Source organism: Rhinatrema bivittatum, chromosome 2 (genome assembly GCF_901001135.1).
Source record: "Rhinatrema bivittatum chromosome 2, aRhiBiv1.1, whole genome shotgun sequence".
NCBI classification, from domain to species: domain Eukaryota; kingdom Metazoa; phylum Chordata; class Amphibia; order Gymnophiona; family Rhinatrematidae; genus Rhinatrema; species Rhinatrema bivittatum.
The window spans coordinates 225,825,656-225,851,811 of NC_042616.1; the positions used below are offsets into that span (position 1 = coordinate 225,825,656).

Here is a 26,156-nt window from a genome sequence, read left to right on the forward strand (position 1 = left end):
TGCGCTGGGACCTTGGCACGCCGCCCGTGCCATCCATGACTTCGATGTCGTGGACAATTTTATTTTTTTTGTCATTGTCCCAGATGTCTCCTCTGCTTCGGCCCAGACAAAGCGGGAGAACCACTGAGGAGATCAAGTGGTGAGGGTGTCGTAGGGGCTGGGGGGAGGGGGGAGGGGGCCCCGCAGAAGATTTAATTACTTCTCCCAAGGGCAGTGTTTTTCTTCGTGTTCCTTTCCTTTTTTTTTTTTTTTTAAATAGTAAGAAGATCTAATTTATTGCCCTCACGGACTGAACTTGATTACATGTCTGTTAATAAAGAAGATGCTGTGGCTGCTTGATTTCTCTTCATTATTTAAAGGTGTTATCTTATTATTACTTTTTTTTTTTTTTTTTTTTAAACTTTGAGGAGAAAGAGCTCCACGCACTCAGTTGTGCGGAAAAAATGGACTGAGGTGATTTGGAGTGGCGTGGTATCACATGGGCAGGCGCTCCTCCCTGGTAAAGATCTGTTTCAGCTTTGAGAGCTCCGCCACCTAGTGGCACGGAGGATGTTCCCAGAATGCATGGCTAATTCATGCTGCTTATCTACAGGAAAATAGCTAATTCATCTGGCTTGATGGAAAAACTTGTTTCATGTGAGGTGAGCCGTCACACTCAAGATACAGAGAAAATAAAATGTATAATAAAACTTATTAGGTGAAGTCTGCTGCCTGAGTTTCTATAAAAGAAGCAACCTTAGAGAAAAACTGGCACAGATTCCCACAAATGGTGTTGGTATTGGGATTGCTTCTTAAAAGGCTCCATTCAAGGCAGACAGCAAACAAAGAAAGACTGGAGAAAAGTGCCCAGCAATTTGCAAGTAGCCAGAAAAGGAGAGCATGGACAAGAACAAACCAATCAGAGGTTTCTAAATCATTCCAGACTCCTGAGAAGAGCAGGAAGGGTTCTTCAGAAGCAGACCAGAGAACCATGGAGAGCTTAAGATACCCATTTTAACTTGAACTGGTAAGCATACATAGGGCTAGATATACAAGCCAGGGAATACAGAGGAAGTGTGGAGATCCAATTCCCTAGTCACCCAGTCAAAAAAATTCAGATTTGTCTGACAGGATCTTCCCCTGGTGAATCCATGCTGCCTCTGGTCCAGCAATTCTCTGGACTGTAGATCGTTCACTATTCTTTCTTTCAGGAGCGACTCCATTACTTTTCCCACCACCGAGGTGAGGCTAACTGGCCTGTAGCTACCAGCCTCCTCTCTGCTCCCACTCTGAGTGGGAGCAGAGAGGAAGCTGGTAACTACAGGCCGATTAGCCTCACCTCGGTGGTGGGAAAAGTAATGAGTCGCTGCTGAAAGAAAGAATAGTGAACGATCTACAGTCCAGAGAATTGCTGGACCAGAGGCAGCATGGATTCACCAGGGGAAGATCCTGTCAGACAAATCTGACTTTTTTGACTGGGTGACTAGGGAATTGGGTTGAGGAAGAGCGCTCAATGCCATCTACTTGTATTTCAGCAAAGCTTTTGATACGCACAGGAGGCTAGTGAATAAAATGAGAAGCTTAGGAGTGAGTGCCGAGGTGGTGGCCTGGATTGCAAACTGGTTGATGGACAGACAACAATGTGTGATGATAAATGGAACTTACTATGAAGAGAGTGGTGTTAAGCAGAGTGCCGCAAGGATCGGTGTTGGGACCGGTCCTGTTCAATATCTATGTGAGTGACATGGCAGACGAGATAGAAGGTAAGATTTGTCTGTTTGCGGATGACACTAAGATCTGCAACAGATTGGACACGCCGGAAGGAGTGGAGAAAATGAGACGGGATTTAAGGAAGCTGGAAGAGTGGTCGAAGATATGGCTGCTGAGATTCAATGCCAAGAAGGAGATGAGTGCCTAGGGGGGAGGGTGGGAAGGGCTGATTGAAAAACAGGAATGGGTGAGGGATGCATATTATATCATGCATGGCAAAATATAAGAGGATATGAAGCTTTAGATTTTACTGTCAAAGTCCTAAGGGGGAAAAGCTGGATAGTGGATTTTATACTTTGAAAGATGGGGAGCTTAAAAATAATCTCGTGGAATGTTAAGGGTCTAAATACATACATGAAGAGGAAAAAGTTGTATAAAGATGCCATGGGTCTGCATGCAGATGTAATATGTCAGGAAACGCATATTAGAAAGCGACATGAATGTTTAATGATGTCAACAATTTCCTTGCCAATTTTTTGCCTCGGCCACTAAGCTAAATAAATATTGTGGGGGTGGGAAGAATATTCTCCAAGAATCTGGTGGTCGATGTGATTTGGGTTAGAGACATCAATGGAAGATACATAATAGTAAAATTTTGATTAGGTTAACAAATTACACACATTAGGAAATGTATACTGTCCCAAAAAGGGGCAAGGGAAATTTCTGGAAGCTTTTTCAGGCACACTGCAGCAATGGGCAGAAGGCCATTTAATTGTAGGGGCTATTTCAACATGATACGCAATCCATTTTTGGACCATAGTGGGAAGGGGGGAGAGACATCCAAATCTAAATGAGTGGGGCTTAAGGCTTTAACGTCGGATTGGGGACTAGTCTACATTTGGCATCTGCTACATCCAACTGACACTTTTCCAAAGTGCACAATATATATTACCGTATTGATTTTATTTTGGTTGAGAAAGCGCTAGTAAATAAAGTGCAGCAATCAGATACTGATCAATCACATGGTCGGACCATGCAGCAGTGTGGATTAAGATTGGGGTAGGACCTAGTTTGGAGTCTAAGGGACACTGGAAGTTAAATGAAAGTATACTTAAGGATGAAAATTATTGTGTACAACTACGTGAGATGAGACATTATGTGGTTGAAAATGATATGGGAGATGGGTATTGTCTGGGGGAGTGTTTTAAAATGGTAGCTAGGGGACACTTGATAGCTAAAGCCTCACTTAAAAAAGACCAAGAAAAGAAAAGGGAGACCCCACTATATAAAATTGGGAAGTTGGAACTTAAACATAAAAGGAAACTTAATCAGAATCTTGGGCGGCAATTAGATGGGTTGCGAAGGGAGTTGCATGATTTGGATGCCAAGACCATTGTGTTTCATCTAGATAAAACTCGCCAAGAACACTTTGAAAGTGATAAAGCTAGTAGGCTCCTGGCAAGGTCCCTCAAGGTTAGGGCCACGCAAAATCAAATATTGAAAAATAGGATAGACTAGCTAATCAGGGCTCTGCTCTCCCAATTTTATGAGGAACTGTACCAATCAAGAAAAGATATTACCAAGTCCAATATAGACTATTATGTGGCAGGGGTCAGCTTTCCTAGAGTAGATGCCCGTGGATTGAATAGCTTGAATAAATTGGTAACAGCTGAGGAAGTGGCTCAAGCAATAGGAGAGTTAAAGATGGGCAAGTCGCCGGGGCTCGATGGCTTTTCGGCAGGATTCTATAAATAATTGGCTGAAGTGGTAGTCCAACCATTAGCTGTGGCGTTTAATGAGCTTCATAACGAGGGTACTATAGCACCAGACACTAAGAGTGGGAATCACGGTGCTCTTAAAACCTGGGAGAGATGCCACAATATGTGGGTCCTATAGGCCTATTTCCCTTCTGCATCTAGACCTTAAAATACTAGCCAAAATTCTGGCTAAACTATTGGGAAGGATAGCTGGGCAGATGACACGCCCAGACAAAACAGGTTTTATTCCAGGGAGACTAGCAGCAGATAATGTGAGACGAGTGGTAGATCTGATGTGGTGGGCTAGGGAAGCCAAGATCCCTATGGAACTCCTCACGATAGACACTGAGAAAGCATTTGATATAGTACACTGGGAGTACCTATTTGCAGTGCTCACATGGTTTGGGGTGGGGAAGAACTTCTTAGTATGGATAAAGAAACTTTATTCTAACCCCAGTGCTTGTATAAAAGGGAACGGTGGGTATTCTCCAGCCTTCCCGATAAGCAGAGGAACTAGACAGTGATTCCCTCTCTCGCCGTTATTTGCTCTATACTAGAGCCTTTGGCAATTAAAATTTGGGAGAATAGGGGAATTCAAGGCCTGCAGATAAAGGAGGCTGAATACAAGTTGTCAATATTTGCTGATGTCTTGTTTACAGTAGCCAACCCAGCTGACTCCCTGACTTTCCTTATGGCGGAACTTACTCAATTTGGTAACATTTCTGGATATCAATTAAACGCTGAGAAATCGGAGTTTCTAAATGTCACATTACCTCCAGATCAGGTGGCAATTAAAAGTAATTTCCCATTTAAAATTGCTCCTGCAGGAGTCAAATACTTAGGTTTGATCGTTGGGGATAAGCTGGAAGACTTATATAGACTAAATTATGAGAAGATATGGGGAACCATACAGAGGGATCTCCAGACATGGGATAGGGCTCCCTTTTCTTGGTTCGGGAAAATCTCAATTGTGAAAATGAATATACTCTCACCAGACTTAGCTATCTCAAACTCTAGCCAATTTTAATTCCTGAAGACAGGATCTCCCAATGTCAACGTAAATTGTTTCACTATATATGGAGAAAGAGACCCCCATGAGTGAGTAGATCAGTTATGCTCCTTCCCAAAGCCAGAGGGGGAATGGGGGTACCTTGTCTCCATCAATATTATTTAGGGGCGCAGCTTAGCAGTTAGCATCTTAATGGGAAGGAGAAAAGATGGGTAGGCTTGGAAAAGGCATTGATGGAAGAGATATCTCCGGCCACGAAGGTGTGGTTGCTGGGACCAGCCATATGTTGCCGAAAGCGGTGCCCCCGACTGTGGCCTTAACCCTGAAATTATGGGATAAATGTAAAGAAAAATTGGTAGGAAATAGGTGTTCTATAAAAATGTCTTCAATACCAGTTTTATTCCAGGGTGCTCCAAAGCACAGGAGAGGAGGTGGGAAGGGGTGCATGAGACTCGAACAGGTATGGGATAGTGACCACATAAAACAGCTTGAGGAGTTAGTAACTGAGTTTCAATTCGATGCATCAGATACTTATTTCTACCTACAATTAAGGCAATTTATATCCCGAAAGGAAGTGAGATTGGAATTAAAAGCAAGTCATTATTTGAGGGGTTTTGTGAGAAAGCACCTTTTATAACTAAGGTGATATCTAAAATATACAATCTGCTGTTTACAGACCCAGTTAACCCACCCACCCATGTTAAACTATGGGAAAGGGATCTTCATCGACGAATAAGGGAGAGAGATTGGGACGTATGCTATAAGAATATCCAGAAATGGTCTCTCTCTGCAGCCATTATTGAACAGGGCTATAAATTGCTATATAGGTGGCATTTTCCCCCCAATAGAATTGCTAAATTTTATACTACTGCAAGTAAGGATTGCTGGTGGGGTTGTGGATCTGAAAGGTCTTACTTCCATATGTGGTGGGAGTGTCCTAAAGTGGTTGGTTACTGGTAGGAGATTAAAAATCTCGTTGCAGATATTGTGGGTGCAAATATTGAGCTGGATCTGGCTTACATTTTGCTGAGTATCCCACCCCCAGATGCTGATTCTACCATGACTTTTCTGGGCCAACAGGTGTTAATAGCAGCAAAGGGGGCATTAGCATATTCCTGGAAAGACTCACAGCTCCCTCTGTTGCAAAACTTACTCAGACTGCAGAAAGTGTATTACCTGAATCATCTCACTGCTGTCAAGCATAAATGGTTGAAAACATTTGAAAGATTATGGCAACTTTATACAATGGCAGAATCAAAGCCGCCAGGGTACAGGGCAGTAAATTGGACACCAGGTAGCAGCTAAATCCCCCACACACTACCTGATTGATTTCTGCGCCATGGCATGAGGGAGGTTGGGGGAAGGAGGGGGGAGATAAAAACAGTTATTTTTAAAAAGTATTTTCCAGACAATTATAGAAGAAAATTATTTCTTACCTGCTAATTTTCGTTCCTGTAGTACCGAGGATCAGTCCAGACTGTGGGTTATGCTCCCAGTCCAGCAGGTGGAGTCAGAAGTAAAAGCTCGAGGGGAGGTCCTATATGACCTCACTCCTTGTGCCTCAATCCTCAGTAACAAGACTTTCAAAGCCAAAGAGAAGAGACAGAGGGATCAAAAAAGATAACTGTTCAACAATTATGAACGAAGAATAAAAACTGGTAAACCCACAACGGAACTTGTAAACCAAAACTGTAAGAAACAGTAAGTCCTGGAGCCCCAGGATGAGATAGAATAAACAGATAAAAAGTAGGAACAATGAGCAGAGGCTTATCCCATTACAATCCCAAAAATCCAGGGAGGGTGTCTGGACTGATCCTTGGTACTACAGGAACGAAAATTAGCAGGTAAGAAATAATTTTCTTTTCCCTGTACGTACCAGGATCAGTCCAGACTGTGGGATGTACCAAAGCTTCCCCTACTCCGGGTGGGCCGATAACAGCCCTGCTCTCAAAACACTATCTCCAAAGGATCCGAAACTCGGAGCCCGAACATCCAAGCGATAGTGCCTAGAGAAAGTATGTAGTGATTTCCAGGTGGCCGCTCTGCAAATTTCCTGAGAGGACACCGATGAACTTTCTGCCCAAGAGGTAGCTTGCGCTCGAAGAGAGTGTGCTTTAACCCCCAGAGGTGGCTGACACCCTTTTCCAATATATGCAGATGCGATCGCACCTTTCAGCCACCGAGCGATGGTTGTCTTAGAAGCCATCTGACCCTTTCTGGGACCTGACCATAGAACAAAAAGATGATCCGAAAGACGGAAGTCATTGGTGAGAGCTAAGTACTGCATTAGACATCTCTTGACATCCAGACTGCGAAGTTGTCTGGGATCTGATGACAAGAAAGAAGGAAGTTCCACCGATTGATTCAAGTGGAAAGAAGAAACCACCTTGGGGAGAAAAGAAGGTACTGTCCTTATGGAAACACCCTCCTCAGAGAAACGGAGGAAAGGTTCCCGGCAGGACAAGGCCTGGAGCTCCGAGATACGTCGAGCAGAAGTTATGGCTACCAAAAAGACAGTCTTTAGGGTAAGGTCCTTGACGGTGGCCGCGTGTAAAGGCTCAAACGGAGGACCTCCTAGTACTTCGAGTACCAAGTTAAGACTCCAAGAAGGACAGGGTGATTTGAAAGGAGGCTTCAGCTGACGAACACCTCTGAGAAAACGAAGAATATCTGGGTGAGAGGATAGCGGCGAAAGAGTCCCTGTATGCAACAAGGCTCCCAACACCACCACCTGTACCCGAAGGGAATTGTATGCGAGTCCCATCTCTAGGCCCGACTGAAGAAAATCTAATACTTGAACCACCGAGGCGAGAACCGGCACAATAGTACGGACTCTACACCAATCTTCGAAGACCTTCCACACCCTTATGTACGTAACTGAGGAGGAAGTCTTTCTTGCCCTTAATAAGGTGGAAATAACCGCCTCCGGATATCCTTGACGTCTCAACTTACGCCTCTCAAAAGCCAGGCCGCAAGACAAAAGCGATCTGCCTCTAAAAAATATGGGACCCTGTTTGAGAAGCTGAGGGAGGTGACAGAGGCGAATCTGTTCCTCTTGAGTTAGATGAAGCAGATCCGTAAACCATGGTCTCCTCGGCCACTCTGGCGCAACTAGGATCACAAAACCAAGGTGAGACTCTATGCGACGTAACACCCTCCCCACCAGGGGCCACGGAGGAAAAACATACAGAAGGACCTGCGTGGGCCATGGGAGGACTAGGGCATCTACCCCATCCGCCCCGTGTTCTCTCCTGCGACTGAAAAAGCGAGGAGCTTTTGCGTTTTCGGCAGTGGCCATGAGATCCACGTGGGGAACTCCCCAGCGCTTTGTTATCAATACCATCGCTTCCCTGGAGAGCTCCCACTCTCCCGGATCCAGACGTTGACGGCTGAGAAAATCTGCTTGCACGTTGTCTACGCCTGCTATGTGAGACGCCACCAACCGGAGCAAGTGCCGCTCCGCCCACTGCATTAGCTTTTCCGCTTCCCATGCTACTAGGCGGCTCCTTGTGCCCCCGTCGGTTGATGTACGACACCGTGGTTGCATTGTCGGAGAGAATCCTGACCGCCCTTCGGCGAACCATCGGAAGGAATCCATGTAGGGCGAAACGGACTGCCCTTGTCTCCAAGCGATTGATGGGCCACTGACTCTCCTCCTTCGTCCAAATGCCTTGGATGGAGCTAGACTGACATACTGCCCCCCATCCTGAGAGACTGGCATCTGTGGTAACCACCACCCAAGTCTGGTATCTCCAATGACACTCCCCTGGCAAGATACCGGGGATCTAACCACCATTGGAGGCTGAGCCGAGCCGCTTGAGGAATCGGCAAGACTGCACCGTAGTCCTGAGATACCGGTTTCCACCGGGATAGAAGTGCTTTCTGTAGAAGACGAAGGTGCGCAAACGCCCACAGAACTAGGTCGATTGTAGAGGCCATAGTTCCCAGCACCTGCAAGTAGTCCCAGGCAGTCGGTACCTGGAGCAATAAGAATCGGTGAACTTGCTCTCTCAATGCTTGTGCTCGCTCTGGGCGTAAGAACACCTTGCCCTCTGCCGTGTCGAAGTGAGCGCCCAGAAAATCCAAGTTCTGGGAGGGCGTAAGGTGACTCTTGTCATAGTTGATTATCCAGCCCAACGATTGAAGCAGGGATACCACCCGATCCACGGCCTGGATCCCCTGACTTCGAGACTTTGATCTGATGAGCCAGTCGTCGAGGTACGGATGAACTAGTATTCCTTCCCGGCGAAGGGCTGCTGCTACTACGACCATAACTTTTGTGAACACTCGAGGAGCTGTAGCTAGACCAAAAGGCAATGCCTTGAACTGGAAATGCTGTCCCAGGATCTTGAAGCGAAGATATCATTGAAAATCCGGGTGGATCGGGATATGGAGGTACGCCTCCATCAGATCTAAGGAAGCAAGATATTCCCCTCGATGGACCGCCGCTAACACCGACCTGAGTGTTTCCATGCGGAATCGTGGGACCCGGAGCGCCCTGTTGACAGTCTTGAGATCCAGAATGGGACGGAAAGTGCCCTCTTTCTTGGGTACCACGAAGTAGATGGAGTAATGACCTCGCCCCAGTTCGTTGACGGAAACCGGCCTTATTGCTCCTAAGGCACGCAAACGCTGAAGCGTCTGACGTATAGCTCGTTGCTTGTGGAGAGATCCGCAGGGGGAGAAAAGGAATCTGTCTCTGGGGGCGTGGACAAAATCCAACACGTAACCTTTTCTTAGGATGTCCAAGACCCACTGGTCCGACGTGATTCGAACCCACCTCTCGTAAAAAAGAGTGAGCCGACCCCCTACCTGAGGGATCAGCTCGTGGGCTAACCTGGCATCATTGCGCAGGTTTAGAGGATGAGCGAGGTACTGTAGAGTCTTTGCCACCTCGCCGTCCTCGAAAGGACAGATTCCATCCCTGTGAACGATAAGATGGAGTCCTTGATGTTGGCTGTTGCCTGTTCGTCCGAGCATGTCGCTGGTTCCGAGATCGGTTTCTGGAGAAGCTAAAAGATCTAGCAGAGCGAGGTCTGTCCTCCAGAAGCTTGTGTACCGCGTTCTCGTTCAGGGACTTAATTATCTGGTCCAAATCTTCACCAAAAAGGAACTTGCCCTTGAAAGGTAAGGAACAGAGGCGTGTCTTGGAGGAGGAGTCCGCCGACCAATTGCGGAGACACAGAAGACGGCGGGCCGCCACAGCCGCCACCATAGAACGAGAGAGAACCCGGAGAAGGTCATACAGCGCGTCCGCACCGTAGGCTATCATGGATTCCAACCTATCTGCCTGTTGAGCCTCAGCAGAAGGGAGAACCTGCGAGGTAAGTAGTTGTTGAACCCAACGTAAACCAGCCCTCTGTGCTAGGGCGGTACAGATAGCCGCCCGTACTCCGAGTGCCGAAACCTCAAAAATTATCTTCAGATGGACTTCCAATTTCCTATCCTGAAGGTCCTTCAAGGCTGTTCCGCCCGTGACTGGGATGGTAGTACTCTTAGTCACCGCAGATACAGCAGAATCCACTGCCGGAACTTTTAAGAGATCCAGAAAATCCACCGGAAGAGGATAAAGTTTTTCCATGGCTCTACTGACCCTGAGGGATGCCTCTGGAGTGTCCCATTCTCTAGAGATCAGCTGTAGAAAACTAGGGTGCGTAGGAAAAGCCTTGGCCAAAGGTCGCAGCCCCGCGAGGAGAGGGTCACCCTTCTTCACTTTGGGATCTGAAGGCGTTGGATCCGGGGGCGGATCAATATCCATCTCCTGAAGAATATGAGGAATGAGCCCCTCTAACTCTTCCGGTTGGAAAATACGGAGTACTCTGGGATCGTCTCCCTCGACTTGCACAGAGAGATTAGGATCATCTCCAACTGGGTCCTGATTGACATCCACATCAGGCAAAACTGGAGAGACCCGCGGTGGACCAGTTAAAAGTCCGGAAGCCATCTGAGTTGAGCCTAGGGGAGGAACCAAGCCCTGTGGTGAAGGTCCCCCTAGAGAGGGATCCAGACGTGGTACCTTGGCTGGAGATGGTCCCCAGGGCAAAACCGAAAGTTGACCGCTGCTTTGCAAAAAAGCACGGTGCATCAGTACCACAAATTCTGGTGAAAAACCAGCGGCAAGCCCCGTTCCCGCGCTCAGCGGGAACGGGGCTTGCCGCTGACGAGAGGAAGCCTCCTCTCCTTGGTCTCCTGTGCCTTCCTCCAATGGCGCGACTGCCCTGACAGTAGGTTTGCAGCCGGAGCACAGTCCCTCCTTAGAGAGGCGGCTCCCTAAGCGTCCACAAGAGGAGCAGCTCGGTGTCTTCGACATGAGGTAGGAGATCCCCTCCCCCTCAGGAAGGCAGGAAACAGGTGGCGCGGCTTAGACCTGAAAAATGGTCTTGGCGAATTGAAACTTGCTCGCCCTTTCCTCCCCTATCGACCAAAAGCTACTGAGGAAAAATAAAAAACCTCTCAGAAGCCGGCAGCCCCGAGGAATGGCGCGCCGCGGGTCAAAAAACTCTCGCAGGGCGGGAAGAGAGAGCGAGGGGAGGCGCCGCAAAGCTGACAGAAATTAAAATAATAATAATAACGCCGCCCTCCAGTGCCGCACGGACAGGCAAGAGGTGGCTAGGTGCTGAAATAATAAATTTAAACAAGTAAATGAAAAACACTTACCCCGTGAAGAAATAAAAGAACAAGGGAAAGGAACAGACAAAATAGATAGTTAACAAGTTCCTCTCAACCCAGTCCCAAATAAAACTAGTCTTTTTTTTTTTTTTTTGATCCCTCAAAGACAGGAAAACAAAAGGCCTAAACCTGAAAAACCTGTGCTGGGGACTAACCAGTCCCCTGCTCACACCTGCTGGAGTCAGAAGATACTGAGGAATGAGGCACAAGGAGTGAGGTCATATAGGACCTCCCCTCGAGCTTTTACTTCTGACTCCACCTGCTGGACTGGGAGCATAACCCACAGTCTGGACTGATCCTGGTACGTACAGGGAACAGTTAGTTCAGCTTTATTAATGTGATTGTGACAGCAATGGTACATATTTGTTACGATGAGGCGGTGAGCCACTTCTGTTATACAAATATGTGTTTATTAGCACTATATACTGTTTAATAAAATATTCATTTAAAAAAAAAAAGTATTTTTCTGAAAGGGGACTATTATGGCCAACATAGGATGGGCCCTTTGTTAAACTGTTTGGGTCATTAAAACCAGTTTCCTATGCAATTATAAAGGTTTGATTGGAGAAATTACTTACCTGATAATTTAATTTTCTTTAGTGTAGACAGATGGACTCAGGACCAATGGGTATAGTGTGCTCCCGATAGCAATTGGAGACGGAGTCAGATTTCAATCTGACGTCAGCCCTAGTACATATACAAGAGCTCTGCTTTTCAGTATTCTCTTCGAAAAGCAATTGTGGATATATGTGTGACTGAATAACTTGATTAACTTGGTTAACTTTGATTAGCATGATTAACTTGAACTGGTTGATGTGGTTATAGCTGGAGACCACCGGTGCACTCAACCGATAAACTCCGACACCCAGTAGGTATGGGTGTCTTAGAGGGAAGCTTGGCTTACCCATGTTTGTCTTGCTCTCGGGGATTGTCACCTGAGGTTTCCGTGTTTGTCGGCAGCCATGGGCGGGATGCTGAGTCCATCTGTCTACACTAAAGAAAACCAACACAAAAGGAGGAAATCTGCTCTCCAATTGTTATAAACACACCAAAAGTAATGAAGAGCAGGAAATTAAAACAGTCCGATACTTCATAAATTGGTAAACAAAGTTCCTTGTTTATTATTTATGCAATACTTAAAAGCGGCTACTCCAAGAGCTCAAGTGAAATATAGAAGTTTTCCACCAGGTCCCCTGACACGGACCATGTTTCGCTTCAGGCTGCGTCGGGAGGGACTGAGTTCAGTGTATTATTTCAACCACTACAAACAGAATAATTAATTACAATAGTAAACTAAAGGACTGTACAGGGGCAAAACATACTATTATAGCCGGGACACATACCTTCACTCAGGTCCGATTTAGTATTAAAGGAGAGCAGGCAGCGCTTACAGGAACGCTCATTTAAAGAACTGTAAAATGGCGTGAAACAGGCAGCCAATCAGATGTTTTGCCCTTGTACAGTCCTTTAGTTTACTATTGTAATTTATTATTCTGTTTGTAGTGGTTGAAATAATACACTGTACTCAGTCCCTCCCGACGCAGCTCGAAGCGAAACACGGTCCGTGTCGTGGGACCTGGTGGAAAACTTCTATATTTCACTTGAGCTCTTGGAGTAGCCGCTTTGAAGTACTGCATAAATAATAATTAAACAAGGAACTTTGTTTACCAATTTATGAAGTATCGGACTGTTTCAATTTCCTGCTCTTCATTACTTTTGGTGTGTTTATAACAATTGGAGAGCAGATTTCCTCCTCTTTTGTGTTGGATTTCTCCTTAGTCTTGGAGCACTAAATGGGCACTGCTGCCGATGACCTTACGTTCAGCTACTCAGAAGAGGCTTTCCGAGCAGTGCTTACAGACACCACGTTCTTTACTCATGATGGTACTGTAACTGAGTCCTTCTTGGACTGAAGCTATCAACTTGCAAAAATGCATAACACGAGCTGAATTACATGCTCTGACATTGAGTACTGCAGAGTTAAAAGGATTCCACGCAGTCTCCGCGTACAAAAGGAACCACGTCTACATACTGAAAACAAGGACTTTATTACCAGGTGGAACCAGATTCTGAACAAATGTTCATTTGATTTGATGGTCCTCATCATAGAAACAACTAAGTCTCACTCCAGTGCTAAAGGACGAACTCACAGTACAGCTTGATTTGATTAAACAGTCTTCACTTGAAACCTTTGACCAGCAACTGTCAGATTTCAAACACCAATTTGGAAAAATTTAAAAGTGACTTAAAGGCTGTGAAGTATAAAAAATTCCAGAGAGACGCTGCTGACTACTCTAACTGCTTCGTCTACACATGGATGTCCACCACTCGTCCTGCACGCAGGAAGGCTACTTTTGCCAACTCCTCCTCCGACTCTTCAGGAGACGATGCACCCACTTCAAGATATCAAGGGACAGTGTCTACCAATTTTGTTGGCTCTGGTTCATCGGCTGCTTCTACACAGCATCACCCCCTTTTTTAGACCCTCCACAGCCAATACCACGTTTTCCTCCACCTCAACTACAACTGACCTGAGCACACGCAACACTCGATTTCGAGGTAAAGCCCAATACTCAACATCTACCTGCAGCACCTGCCAACAACCAACAGACCCTTGGCAGTAACCACTCAGCACCTTAGTGCAATATACAATCTATCGTCTCATTCTTTGTCTCCTCCAGAACTTTCAGTTTTGGAAAAGGGTTTATCGTTCGTTCCCACTGTTCATTATGATTCATTTGATGTGCATGTACATTTATATTGGGTTTTTTGTTTTGGGTTTTTTTGTTTTTTTTTTAGAGCATTACATATTAAATGTTTCTTTGCAGATATTTCACCTGCTCAGGACATTTCTGTCATACATAAAAAGTCTTGCTGGAATCCCCCTGGTCCTCCGGATCCTATTCTTCAGACTTTTGAAAAATTAGTACTATCAGATATTGACCAGCTACCTGCTCGCCCCCATGTCGCATATAACATGTCTAAGGTTGAAAGGACTGCTATAGCTTCCCTTGCTAATAAGTGGTGGTGGTTTTAGATCGTCAATGCTATGTTAATGAAGTTGAACATCAGCTTAGGGATGTGGATTTCTATTTACCTTTAACTACAGACCCCACGGCCGAACTACAGGCATTAAAGGATACTGTGAAACCAGCACTTGATTCCCACCAGATCACCTCCCGTGAAGCTGATTTCTTACAAACTGAGTTCCCTCATATTCCGTCTTTTTATGTCCTCCCCAAAATACACAAATCATTACAGGATCCTCCAGGTCACCCAATAGTGTCTGGAATAGGTTCGGTTCTGGAACCTCTAACACAGTTTGTAGATTTATTTTTACAACCTTTTGTATCCCTTAGGTCTTATATTAGGGAGCAGAGCCATTTAATCACCCTATTACAAGACCTTTCTACTATTCCTAATGACTGCTTTTTGGTCACCTTAGATATAGTTTCTCTTTACTCCAATATCCCTCAGGATGAAGCACTGACTGTGATTGAAGAAACTTTGGACCTTCATGTTGCCCCTGTCCGTATTTCCACTGCCTTCTTACTCACACTTACACAGATTGCGTTGACAAGGAACTATTTTTCAATTTGATACCTCTTTTTCAGCAAATCAAAGGCACAGCCATGGGGGCCACCATGGCCCCCAGTCTGGCATGCCTTTACGTTAATAAATTTGAGGAATCATTTATTTACCCTTCGTCATGGTTTCCTTTTATTTACCTGTGGAAACAGTACATTGACTATGTTCTCCTGATTTGGATGGGTACTGATGTCCAATTTTGTGTCTTTTTGGACTGGTTAAATTCATGTAACAAATTTGCAATTTAACTTTATTAGCATCAATTTTTTCCGGTCAAATTTCCACTTCGATTTTCAGGAAACCTACAGACCGCAATACCCTGCTTAAATTTGACAGTTATCATCCTTCACATCTTAGAAGGAACATACCGACTGGACAGCTGTTACGACTTCGGCGGCTCTGCTCATCACGAACAGAGTTTATAGAACAAGCTAAGCAGATGATTCTACGGTTTCAGGAGCGGGGGGTACCCTCGAAACGTTTTTAAAAAGGCATTTAAGCGTGCACTTTTTGTGAACTGTGATTTTTTATTTTTACCACAATCCTGCTCTTCGGACTGTTATATCAATTGCATTCTGCCTTTTTCCACTCACACACGTGACCTGACTAAAATTATTAGACGCCACTGGCATATACTATCACTACATGAATGTTTGAATTTTCCTCAGATTTTCTTTCCGACATGGCTGAAACCCGAGGGATAAATTGATACACGCACACTTTACGAACGTTGCCCTAGTTAGCTCTTCTACCTCTGGCTTTAATCCCTGTGGACACTGTTCGGTGTGCCCTCATGCACTTTCTGGTAATACTTTTCATCATCCTGTCACTCAGCGAATATGTGATTTAAAATTTTCAACTACATGCTCTTCGCAAGGGGTCATCTATGTGGTTGTATGTCCTTGTCCAAAGTTATATGTGGGCAAAACTATAAGATCAATCCGTACCAGGATTATTGAACACCGATCTAATATACATACGAATCGAGATATGGCCCCTCTGGTCTCTCATTGGTCCTTATCCAGACATTCGGAAACGGATTTAAAATTTTTGGTTATTGATATCATGTCTCCCCCATCACGAGGTGGGGACTTTGCTGAAACTCTTACACGTAAGGAACAGTATTTGTGTTAGTGATTTTTGATTGGTCGAAGTCATTCATGGTGCTGCTTTCTGATTGGCTGCCTGTTTCACGCCATTTTACAGTTCTTTAAATGAGCGTTCCTGTAAGCGCTGCCTGCTCTCCATTAATACTAAATCGGACCTGAGTGAAGGTATGTGTCCTGGCTATAATAGTATGCTTTGCCCTTGTACAGTCCTTTAGTTTACTACTGTAATTTATTATTCTGTTTGTAGTAGTTGAAATAATACACTGTACTCAGTCCCTCCCGACGCAGCTCTAAGCGAAACACGATCCGTGTCAGGGGACCTGGTGGAAAACTTCTATATTTCACTTGAGCTCTTGGAGTAGCCGCTTTGAAGTATTGCATAAATAATAATTAAACAAGGAACTTTACCAATTTATGAAGTATCGGACTGTTTCAATTTCCTGCTCTTCATTACTTTTGGTGTGTTTACACTAAAGAAAACAAAATTATGAGGTAAGCAATTTCGCCATTTCCTAGCGTGTAGCAGATGGACTCAGGACCAATGGGATGTACAAAAGCTACTCCTGAACCAGGTGGGAGGCTGTCCGTGGCCCACTTAGTACTGCCTTGCAAATGCTGTGTCCTCCCGAGCCTGAACATCCAGGCGGTAGAACCTAGAGAATGTGTGAATGGAGGACCATGTTGCCACCCGACAGATCTCAGTGGGTGACAGCATCTTTGTTTCCGCCCAGGACACTGCCTGGGCTCTAGTGGAACGGGCCTTGACTTGTGGAGGTGGAGGCTTGCCTGCCTCTACGTAGGCCGCCTTGATAACTTCATTGATCCAGCGGGCTATGCTTGCCCCTGAGGCCGCTTCCCCCTGTTTCTTCCCGCTGTGAAGGACGAATAGGTGGTCCATCTTTCGTACAGATTCCGATCTTTCCAGCTGACGTTAAGATGGTGAAGGCGGCTAGACTCTTCCGAGTCCTTATGCTCATCTGGCGACAGCAGCAAGATAGTCTGGTTTAGATGAAGTGAGAAACCACTTTTGTGAGGAAGGAGGGGACCGTGCGTAGCTGTATGGATCCCGGTGTGAACCTGAGGAACAGTTCGACAGCACAGTGCTTGAAGCTCGGAGATGTAATGGGCCGAACAGACTGCCACTAGAAACGCAGTTGTCAATGTTAGTAGTCGGAGGGACAGACCGCGGGTGGGTCTGAAGGAGGCTTCTGCTAGGAAGTCTATGACTAGATTGAGCTTCCATAAAGGTACTGGCCACTTTAGGGGTGGTCAGATCTGTTTGACCCCTTTCAGGAAGCGGGAGTCATCCGGGTGAGAGGCTAGGCTGCCGCCTTCCACCTTGGCTCTGTAGCAGGTCAATGCGGCCACCTGCACCTTGGAGTTGAAAAACAACCCCTTCTATAAGCCGTTCTGCAGGAATTCCAGAATCTTGGGAATTTTGACTGTCCGTGGGAGGATGTCACGGTCTTCACACCAGGCTTCGAATATTCTCCATATTTGTATGTAGGTTAGAGATGTGGAAAACTTGCATGCTTGGAGCAGAGTGTCAATCACCGTCCCCAAGTATCCGCTCTTCTTCAGGCGTGGCCTCTCAATGGCCAGACCGTAAGAGAGAATAGAGTTGGGTCTTCATGGAGGATCGGGCCTTGGAGCAGATCCTTATGTGGAGGTAGAGGGAGAGGGCTCCCTGTCAGTAGTCTTCACATGTCTACGTATCACGGCCTTCTTGGCCAGTCCGGGGCCACTAGAAGGACTGGTCCCCCTGTGGTGTGCTATCTTGCGGATGATCCCGCCCAGTAGCAGCCACGGAGAGAAGGTGTAGAGCAGGATTTCCTGTGGCCAGGCCTGGACAAGGGCATCAATCCCTTGGAATTGTGGTTCCCGTTTGCAACTGAAGAAGTTGGGAACTTGGGCATTGGACCGGGTTGCCAGGAGGTCCATGGCTGGTGTTCCCCAGCGGTTTACTATCAACTGGAAGGCTGTGGCCAACAGCCTCTATTCCCTGGGTCTAGACTTTCTCTGAGGTAATCCGCAGTGACGTTGTCTTTTCCTGCAATGTGGGTGGCTGAGATCTCTTGTAGGTTTGATTCCGCCCACGCCATTAGGTCTATTTCCAGGGACACCTGTTGGCTTCTGGTTCCTCCCTGGCAGTTTATGTAGGCAACTGTTGTGGCGTTGTCCGACATGACTGATCAATTTGCCCCAGAGTCTATGACTGAACCGTAGGCAGGCTAGCCTGACTGCCCGGGCTTCCAGTCGGTTGATGTTCCATCCCGACACTTCCTTGTCCCATTGCCCCTGGGTGGTCAGTTCCTGGCAGTGAGCTCCCCACCCTCGTAGGCTTGCTTCCATGGTGAGCAGGATCCAGGTCGGCAGGGATAGCCTTACTCCCTTGCTCAGATGGTCTTCTTGTAGCCACTATTGTAGCTGGTTTTGAACTTCCTGCGGGAGCTGGAGGCTAACGGAGTAGTTCTGGGTACTTGCCGGGTTCTTATGGCCTGGATTGGCCACTGGGCTTGATGGACCCTTGGTCTGACCCAGTATGGCATTTTCTTATGTTCTTATCGGATTCCATTGTGACAGTAGGGAACGCTGTAGGGGTCGCATGTGAGCTCTTGCCCATGGAACCACTTCCAGTGTGGATGTCATGAGACAGAGGATTTTGAGGTAGTCCCACACCTTGGGGCGAAGACCGTTTAACAAGTTTCGCAATTGGTTCATCAGCTTTGTTCTCCTTGTAGGAGTCAAAATGACCTTGTCTTGTCTGGTGTCGAACCGGACTCCCAGGTATTTCTAATAATTGGGAGGGCTGCAGGCAGCTCTTGATTGTGTTGACGACCCACCCGAGATTCTGCAATAGATTCTTGACTCTGGTGGTCGCCTGGTGACTTTCCTCTGGAGATTTTGCCCTGATAAGCCAATCGTCCAGATATGGATGTACGAGGATTCCTTCTTTCCTCAGTGTCACCACCACTACAACCATAATTTTGGTGAACGTCCGAGGGGCAGTAGCTAGTTCGAAGGGTAGCACCCGGAACTGGTAGTGATGGTCCAGTATTGCGAAATGTAGACAGCGCTGATGGTCATGATGGACCGGGATGTGGAGATAGGCTTCCGACATATCCAGAGAGGTCAGAAATTCTCCCAGCTGTCCTGCCCTTATGACCGAGCGTAGGGTTTCCATGCGGAAGTGTGGTACCCTCAGGTAGCGACTGACAGACTTGAGGTCCAGGATGGGCCAGAACATTCCCTCTCTCTTGGAGACGATAAAATAGATGGAATAGTGCCCAGTATTTTGTCGGTGCATGGGCACCGGTGTTATTGCCCTTAGGGCGAGTAGTTTTGTCAGTGTGGTTTCCACTGCCGTCTTCTTAGAGGGGGAGTGGCACGGTGATTTCACAAATTTGTCTGGAGGGATACTGTGGAAGTCCAGGTAGTATCCCTCTCAAATGATTGTTAGGACCCACTTGTCTGACATTATCTTGACCCATCTTTGGTAGAATAGGGCAAGCCTGCCCCCTATGGCTTCTTCCTGTGAATGGGTCTGTTGATTCTCATTGTGGGACTGGGGCCTGGACCTGAGCCAGCTCCCCTCTTGTTGTGTCTCTTCCGAAAGGACTGGCCCCTGTCTGCGGGACAAGGTGCTTGGTATGTGTTTTTCTACGGTCTAAAACGCTGGGATTCTCTGCCTTTGGATCTTCAAGGAGAGGGGCGTTGGTTTTTTTGTTCCTGTCCTCCAGTAACCGAGATACTGGGGATTCCTCCCATTTGTCGGCCAACTTCTCCAGTTTGCTTCCGAACAGGAGGGCTCCTTTAAAGGGCATTCTCTTGAGTTTCGTCTTGGAAGTCGCATCGGCTGACCAACTTCGGAGCCAGAGTTGCCTTCTGGCTGCAACTATGGATGAGATGCCCCTGTCTGAGTTGCACACCAGGTCGGAGGTCGCATCAGTGAGGGAAAGATATCGCCGGTTCTAATGTTTCCATGGACATGGTTACGTCCCTGGACAGCGTCAAGCAGGCAGCGATGTGCAGGGAGATAGCTGCGACATCAAATGACTGTTTAAGGATGGATTCCTGACATCTGTCCTGGGGATCCTTGAGTGCAGCTCCTCCAACTGGAATGGTACTGCACTTTGAGACAGCACAGACCATGGCATCCACTTTGGGGAACCCCAGGAGTTTTTTGGTTGAGGATTCCAGGGGATATAGGGCTTCTAGGGCCCATCCTCCTTTGAAGCTGACCTCCGGGGCATTCCATTCCAGGTTAATCAGTTGTACGGCCTGCAGCATTGGGAAATGGAATGAGCCCTGACAGAGCCCAACCAAAACAGGGTTCGTCTTTGGCTCCGCTGCGGTGCTTGCTGGGATGGCCAGCATCTTCAGGCTCAGAGACACACGATCTGTAGAAGAAACACATCATGGTTCAGTATGGTTCATTCCTGGAGGGATTTCCCCTTCCTCCAGGGAGTCTGGCTCTTCCTCTGAGGTGTCTGTGTCCCCTAAGGGGAGGCTTTTTTCCGGAGGAGGCACGTCTCGGGGAGGCCACGAGGGGCCTGAAAGGTTTTGGTCTTCTGGTGGAGACTGTGGCTGTGTCACCAATTGTCCTGGACAAAGGTTTGCAGCCCTTTGAAGAATTCTGGGTCTATATTGAGTCAAGCGGCGTTCCCTGAGGGACCAAGCCGGAGATAGAGAGGTCCGGGGTACTATCATTGGTGGAGTCTGATTCCTCTACTGGCAGAGGGGGCCTTGCCTTGGTTCCCTCCTGAGCCTCTTCGCATTGTAGGCACAGGGCAGCGGTCACTTCGGGTTGCGCAGCTCCCAGGTGGCAGGCTGGGCAGAGGGCTTGTCCCTTGGTTTTCTTGGCCGGCGGTGCCATGGTTTGGGCGCACGGAGTGCCTTAAACTCGTCTGTGCGCCCAGCACCAATGCGCCCACCGCTGTGCGCGCAAGTAGTTGATGCACCTGGCTCATCGCTGTGCGCATGGCTCAGTTGTGCGGCGGCCAGTACAGCAATCAAGGGGGGAAATGGCGCAGATTATTATTATTACTAGAAAAAGAGCTCTCTCAGTCATAGGCCCCATTCTGTGGAATTCACTACCAGACTCCATCAGAACCATATCTAATTCCAAACAATTCAAAAAATCCTTAAAAACTCATTTATTTCGAATTGCGTTTCATATACCACCCACCAAATAATTACATTACACTCCCAGAATACATACATATTCAGTTTGGCACCCGATTCCTCTCCGCTTGACTACTGACTTGTTTTATGTTACCTATTTTTATTTTAAACAATTTTTTATTTTATATTAACGAAAGTTTTGTAATTTTATATTCTCCATAAGCTATTTTACTCCTAATTAATCCTTAATTTATTTTTAGTTCTATTTTTATTTGATATTTGTAAACCGTTTTGATTAAACATTGTTTGTAAAGACGGTATAGAAATACTTTTAAATAAATAAATAAATAAAGATGACCACGCGAGCAAGATGGTGGCCTCTCCCCCCCCCGGGTCTCCACGTGGGAGGACTCTCGCACCGGATCGGGGTCTAGCCTGGACAGGCCTGCTCAAACCGATAGAACAGACACCGGAAGGACTATCAGTGCGCTATCCGAACCTCGGAGACGTTTTCTACCTTGCCTTGTCTCAGCACTTCCCGATCTTGTGCCCGGCGGTCTCCAGCTGCTGGGGGAGAGGGAAAATACCTTCACCACCGCGCTCAGTATTGCACCCGCTGCCTCTCAGCCACTCTGGAGGCTAAGTCCATGCCGGGAACCGGCTAACGGACCGAGGCTTACCTCTGAGGGATCTCTGAAATCACCTCAAGAATTCTCGACTGGGGAAGTGACCCTTAGGTATCACCGCAGGAGCGCGGGGTTCGTCTTGTGGAGTTAAGAATTTCTCTCTTCTTTGGTTTGGATTTTCTAACACTGTGCAAGCATGTGTAGTGTCCCAAACTGCTAAGGAGACTGAGAAATACTGAAAAGCAGAGCTTCCTGCAGCGGTATATTAGGCTGACGTCAGATTGAAATCTGATTCCGTCTCCCAACTGCTATCAAGAGTACACTATACCCCATTGGTCCCGAGTCCATGTGCTACACGCTAGGAAACCACTATTCAAGAAAGCCCCTCCTGAATCCAATTTGCTATGCACCCTGAGAAAAATAAAATTCTGATCTGAATGCAAAGCATTATGTATGGCACAAACCCAACATAGCATATCACCCAGAGATGATTATTCTTACTGGGAAGCATAGCGGTGGCAATACATTATGATGATGTTGCTCGTTTGGGACTGGAACAGACATCAGGAAATGAGAAAAGTACAGAATAGTCCTTCAGGACAACCTGATGCCCTCTACAAGAAAGCTGAAATTGGGACAAAAATTAATCTTTCAGCATGACAATGACCCAAATCATACATGTGCTATACTGATGTAGCTAACAAAGGTAAACTGAGTATCCAAGTCAAAGCTCTGACCTCAAGTCTAATTAGAAATCTGTGGCATGACTTGAAGATTGCTGTCCAGCAATCCTCCCCCAGCAATTTTACAGAGCTTTTAACAGTTTTGTAAAGAAAAATGGTCTAATACTGACAAACCTAGATGTGCAAAGTCAAAAGAAACCAATCCTAACAGACTCACAGTTGTAACTGCTGCAAGATATTTCCATTATTTAAGGAAGACATAGGAGTGGAGACATCCAATCCTTGGATTTCAGTTTTGTTTATACATGTTTGCCACACTCCACCCCTCCAAATACTCAACAATCCTTAAAAAGATGAACATTCAGTTGCCCTAATGGAAGACCAGCAAACAAAATTTGATTTTCATACCTGATTAAGAGCACATTGTAAACAAAAGCTTGGATGAAATCACATTAGCTGGGCAGACTAACCTAGCTAAAGGTCATAAGAAGATATAAGAACATAAATGCATACTGGGTAAGACCAAGGGTCCATTAAGCATGGTATCCTGTTTCCAACAGTGGACAATCCAAGTCACAAGTACCTGGCAAGTATCCAAACAGATAGATCACAAGCTGCTATTGCTTATTACCATCACAGCAATTTATGGATTTATCCTCTAGGAATTTATCCACATTTTTTAAACCCAGTTACACAAACTGCTGTAACCACATCCTCTGGCCATGAATTCCAGAGCTTAACCACACTGAGTGAAAACATTTTCTTTCATTTGTTTTAAATGATAGTGTCTATGCCAATGAACTAGAAGTTATGAAAATATATGGGCTATTTAAAAGCTAAAGAGAATTTAAAAAAAATGCCATTAAAATAGTCTTCAGCTAAAGACCCAAAAATTAAGACACCCTAATCAAAAATTTAAAAAAAGAACCACAGCCACACATACTGCAGATACAAATCAGGAATGTTCATAGCTCTTTTCAACCTCATCCTATAGACAGGAAACCCCACATCCTTCAACCTGCAAGCTGGTTAAACAGCTATACAAGTCACCATGGCTCAATTTGGGAAGGAACGCCATTACAGCACTTCTTTTCAGGTTTAAGAAGCAAAGTAGTGGGGTGTTCTGCTCCAGCCCTTCTCCTCCAGGCAGCCTGCAGGGAAAAGGAGAGGGACTGACCCTAAAACACACAGGGGCCGATGCAATATTATTCGTGGAAAGCGGGCGCTAACTTTTCAGCGCCCATTTTCTTAATGCACCCATGGCACCCCGCAAGGGGGGGTGCCATGCAATACGTAAATTAGGGGGTCGCACTTGCAAGGAGGCACTAGGGTTCCTTGCGCGACCTTAGCACCTCCTTACTAACTCGAACCCACGGTTACCAGCTGTCTACCGGTTATGAACACCAACGCCTATAAACTCGGCTTCCATTTTCATAACTGCAGTCAGTCGGTTATGAAAACAGACGCCGAGCATATAGGCATCTGTCTTCAAAGTGGATAGCAGAGGTTTTTTCGGGTTTTTTTTAACTTTTAAAAAAGTACAGAAAAGCAGTTTTTTCTGCTTTTTGTACTTTTTTACAGTGCACTCAGCTATTAACGCCTGCTCCAGGCAGGCATTAACAGCTGAGCAATAAAAGTGCATCTGAGACATTTATTTTTTTGCATTTGGAGTGAATGAGTAATAGCCTCATTCACATGTGATGAGCCCTAACTCACTCCACGTAGGACGCAGGTTAAATAGGCACTAATCCCCCTAGCACACTGTATTGAATCTGCCCCACAGAGAACATCTACTCTCCTCCCGATTACAGCCCCTCCTCTTGTTCACTTTCGACCCTTCTCCTGTATTGCAGAAAACAGAAGAGGAAGAAGGGGTGGTACTTAAACACTGCAGAGCAAAAAAACACACAAAAAAAGGTTTGAATTAGCACAAGTTTGGAAGTTGCGAATAATAATGCTTAAAAACCAGGTACTACTGCTCACAGCTTTCAAATTGATATTAGTTCAACCCCTTTTTGTGACCATTACCTAGAGCTTAATTTCTAGCAGAACAACCCAGAGTTCTGCTACCTTTTTTTCAGGACCAGAGAAAGCAGAGCAGATCCAGTGTATATCAGTTCTGGCTCTCCTAAGAAAACAGAACAGAGCCAGCAGTTGTTGGCTTCCCAGCCCTTGGAGGAAGGCAAGAATAAAGCATTGAAGCTGCTTAACCTGAGACAAGAGCAGTCATATGGCTTTCATTGGGGGGGGGGCGGGGGGGGTATGTGAGATTTTACACCTGGCCCCGATTCCACCCGTTACACAGGTCAAAGGTGGCCCTGGACCCAGCCATTTCACCCCCTCCACAGTTCCACTTCCTCTCTCTCTACAAATTAAGGCTTGCAAATCACTGGAAAATTTTACGTTACTATAATAGTTTTCCAAATATACGCAGCCTTCCTGATCTGAAGAAAATTAAGGAAACTTTTAAGAAATAAACTTCATAGATGTTGGCCACATTGCAGAACTCCCCTGATATCTAGTTTTCACGCTATGCGGTCCTTGATGCTGCATTACATTACGAGGCCGGCAGGGAGGGAAGAAAAATCAGTCCAATCACGCATTTCTTCTATAATATACCCCATAAGATAGCAGCGCACTGATAATATAAACGCCAACATTCAGATTATAACAGATGGATCCCAACTATTTAACACGCCACATCAGGCCCCTGGAACTCTCCGTTCAAAGACGGCCGTATAGACTGTATAAATATAGACTGTATAAAACTAAAACGTATTAATAAACTATGCTCGCCTCATCCGCAATCTGGTTTTTGTTTTTTTTTTTTACTAAGGAAAGGCTAGAAGAGCGGCTATTAGTAACTACGGAGCAAATGCTGGCAAGGCTTTCGTACAACATGCTTCCTTCCCGCTCAAAAGGCCCTCGGCCCTCGGCGGCGCGTCACCACATCTGAAAAACAAGAATCAAAGTAACACGCAGGCAGAGACGCGAACCGCCACCAGTCGGCCTCGCCCAATCCCCTGCGAACCCCCAACTGGGCCCCGCACTCGCCACCCACCACACCCGTAACTAGGCCAACGCGCGAACACCAAGCTAGCTCACCACCCCCGCGCGCCACGCCCAAGGCCAGGAACGCGCAAGAAAGGGGGGACGAGGAACTCCTCCAGCCAACGTGGTGGCAAATACGCTCACAATATTTCGTTTTCCCCACCACAGAAACCAGCTGCGAAAACGAGGGCCATTCTTTAGTGTGATAAAACTAAAAACGGGCCACTAGCCCGGGTAATTCGGTTAGAAGTGCTTTTTCCCTTCTTTCACAAACGTTACACTTAAGTCTCAGCATACATTTTTAAAACAAATATGCAAGTATCTTGCAGGCCATTCTGTACTTACCATTTTTCAACGTTAAATGAACACCAAACAGTTAAAACCAAACAAAACCTGAATAAACAAAACCCGCTTCCTCCAAACACCGCTCGCTGCGCCGCTAGAGGCGCTTGTACTTATAGTCTCTCATCGGGCTAGCTCAATGCAAAAGGAGGAGAGGGGGGGGGGGGGGCACCACAAGATTATACCACTTGTATTAAAGTTTAAAATGTCTTTTCACATTTGTTTGTTATCCTTGAAGACTACCTCCTTCCTTGACAAAATATATAAATAACCTGTTCCATAATTTCTTTAGCTTCTATCTTATCTGAAATGTAAACATTAAATGAATTTGATTTTTGCAACTGAAATGGCTGGCAAAAGCTGAGGAGGTCAGCCCCATGTCAGGACAATTAATACAGTAGGGTTCCAGAGTAAACGAAAATTTAAGTCCATTTTAAAAAAGGGTTGAGAACAAATTTAAGTAGGACTCTTAACATCTTCAATGCTACTGATATGGAAATCTTTTCCCA

At 46.1% G+C, this 26,156-nt stretch overlaps 1 protein-coding gene across 5 annotated transcripts in view; it reads right to left on the bottom strand.

Moving 5' to 3' along the window:
• DAZL (deleted in azoospermia like) overlaps nucleotides 1–25,764 on the bottom strand; it is a 533,025-nt gene extending 507,261 nt beyond the window's left edge. For all 5 annotated transcript variants that reach the window (XM_029589246.1, XM_029589249.1, XM_029589250.1 and 2 more), the window contains exon 1: nucleotides 25,651–25,764. In XM_029589246.1, the coding sequence (XP_029445106.1) occupies nucleotides 25,651–25,653 (3 nt within the window). In that variant the 5' untranslated portion in view covers nucleotides 25,654–25,764. The remainder of the gene's footprint in view (nucleotides 1–25,650) is intronic.
• Nucleotides 25,765–26,156: the final 392 nt, after the last annotated feature.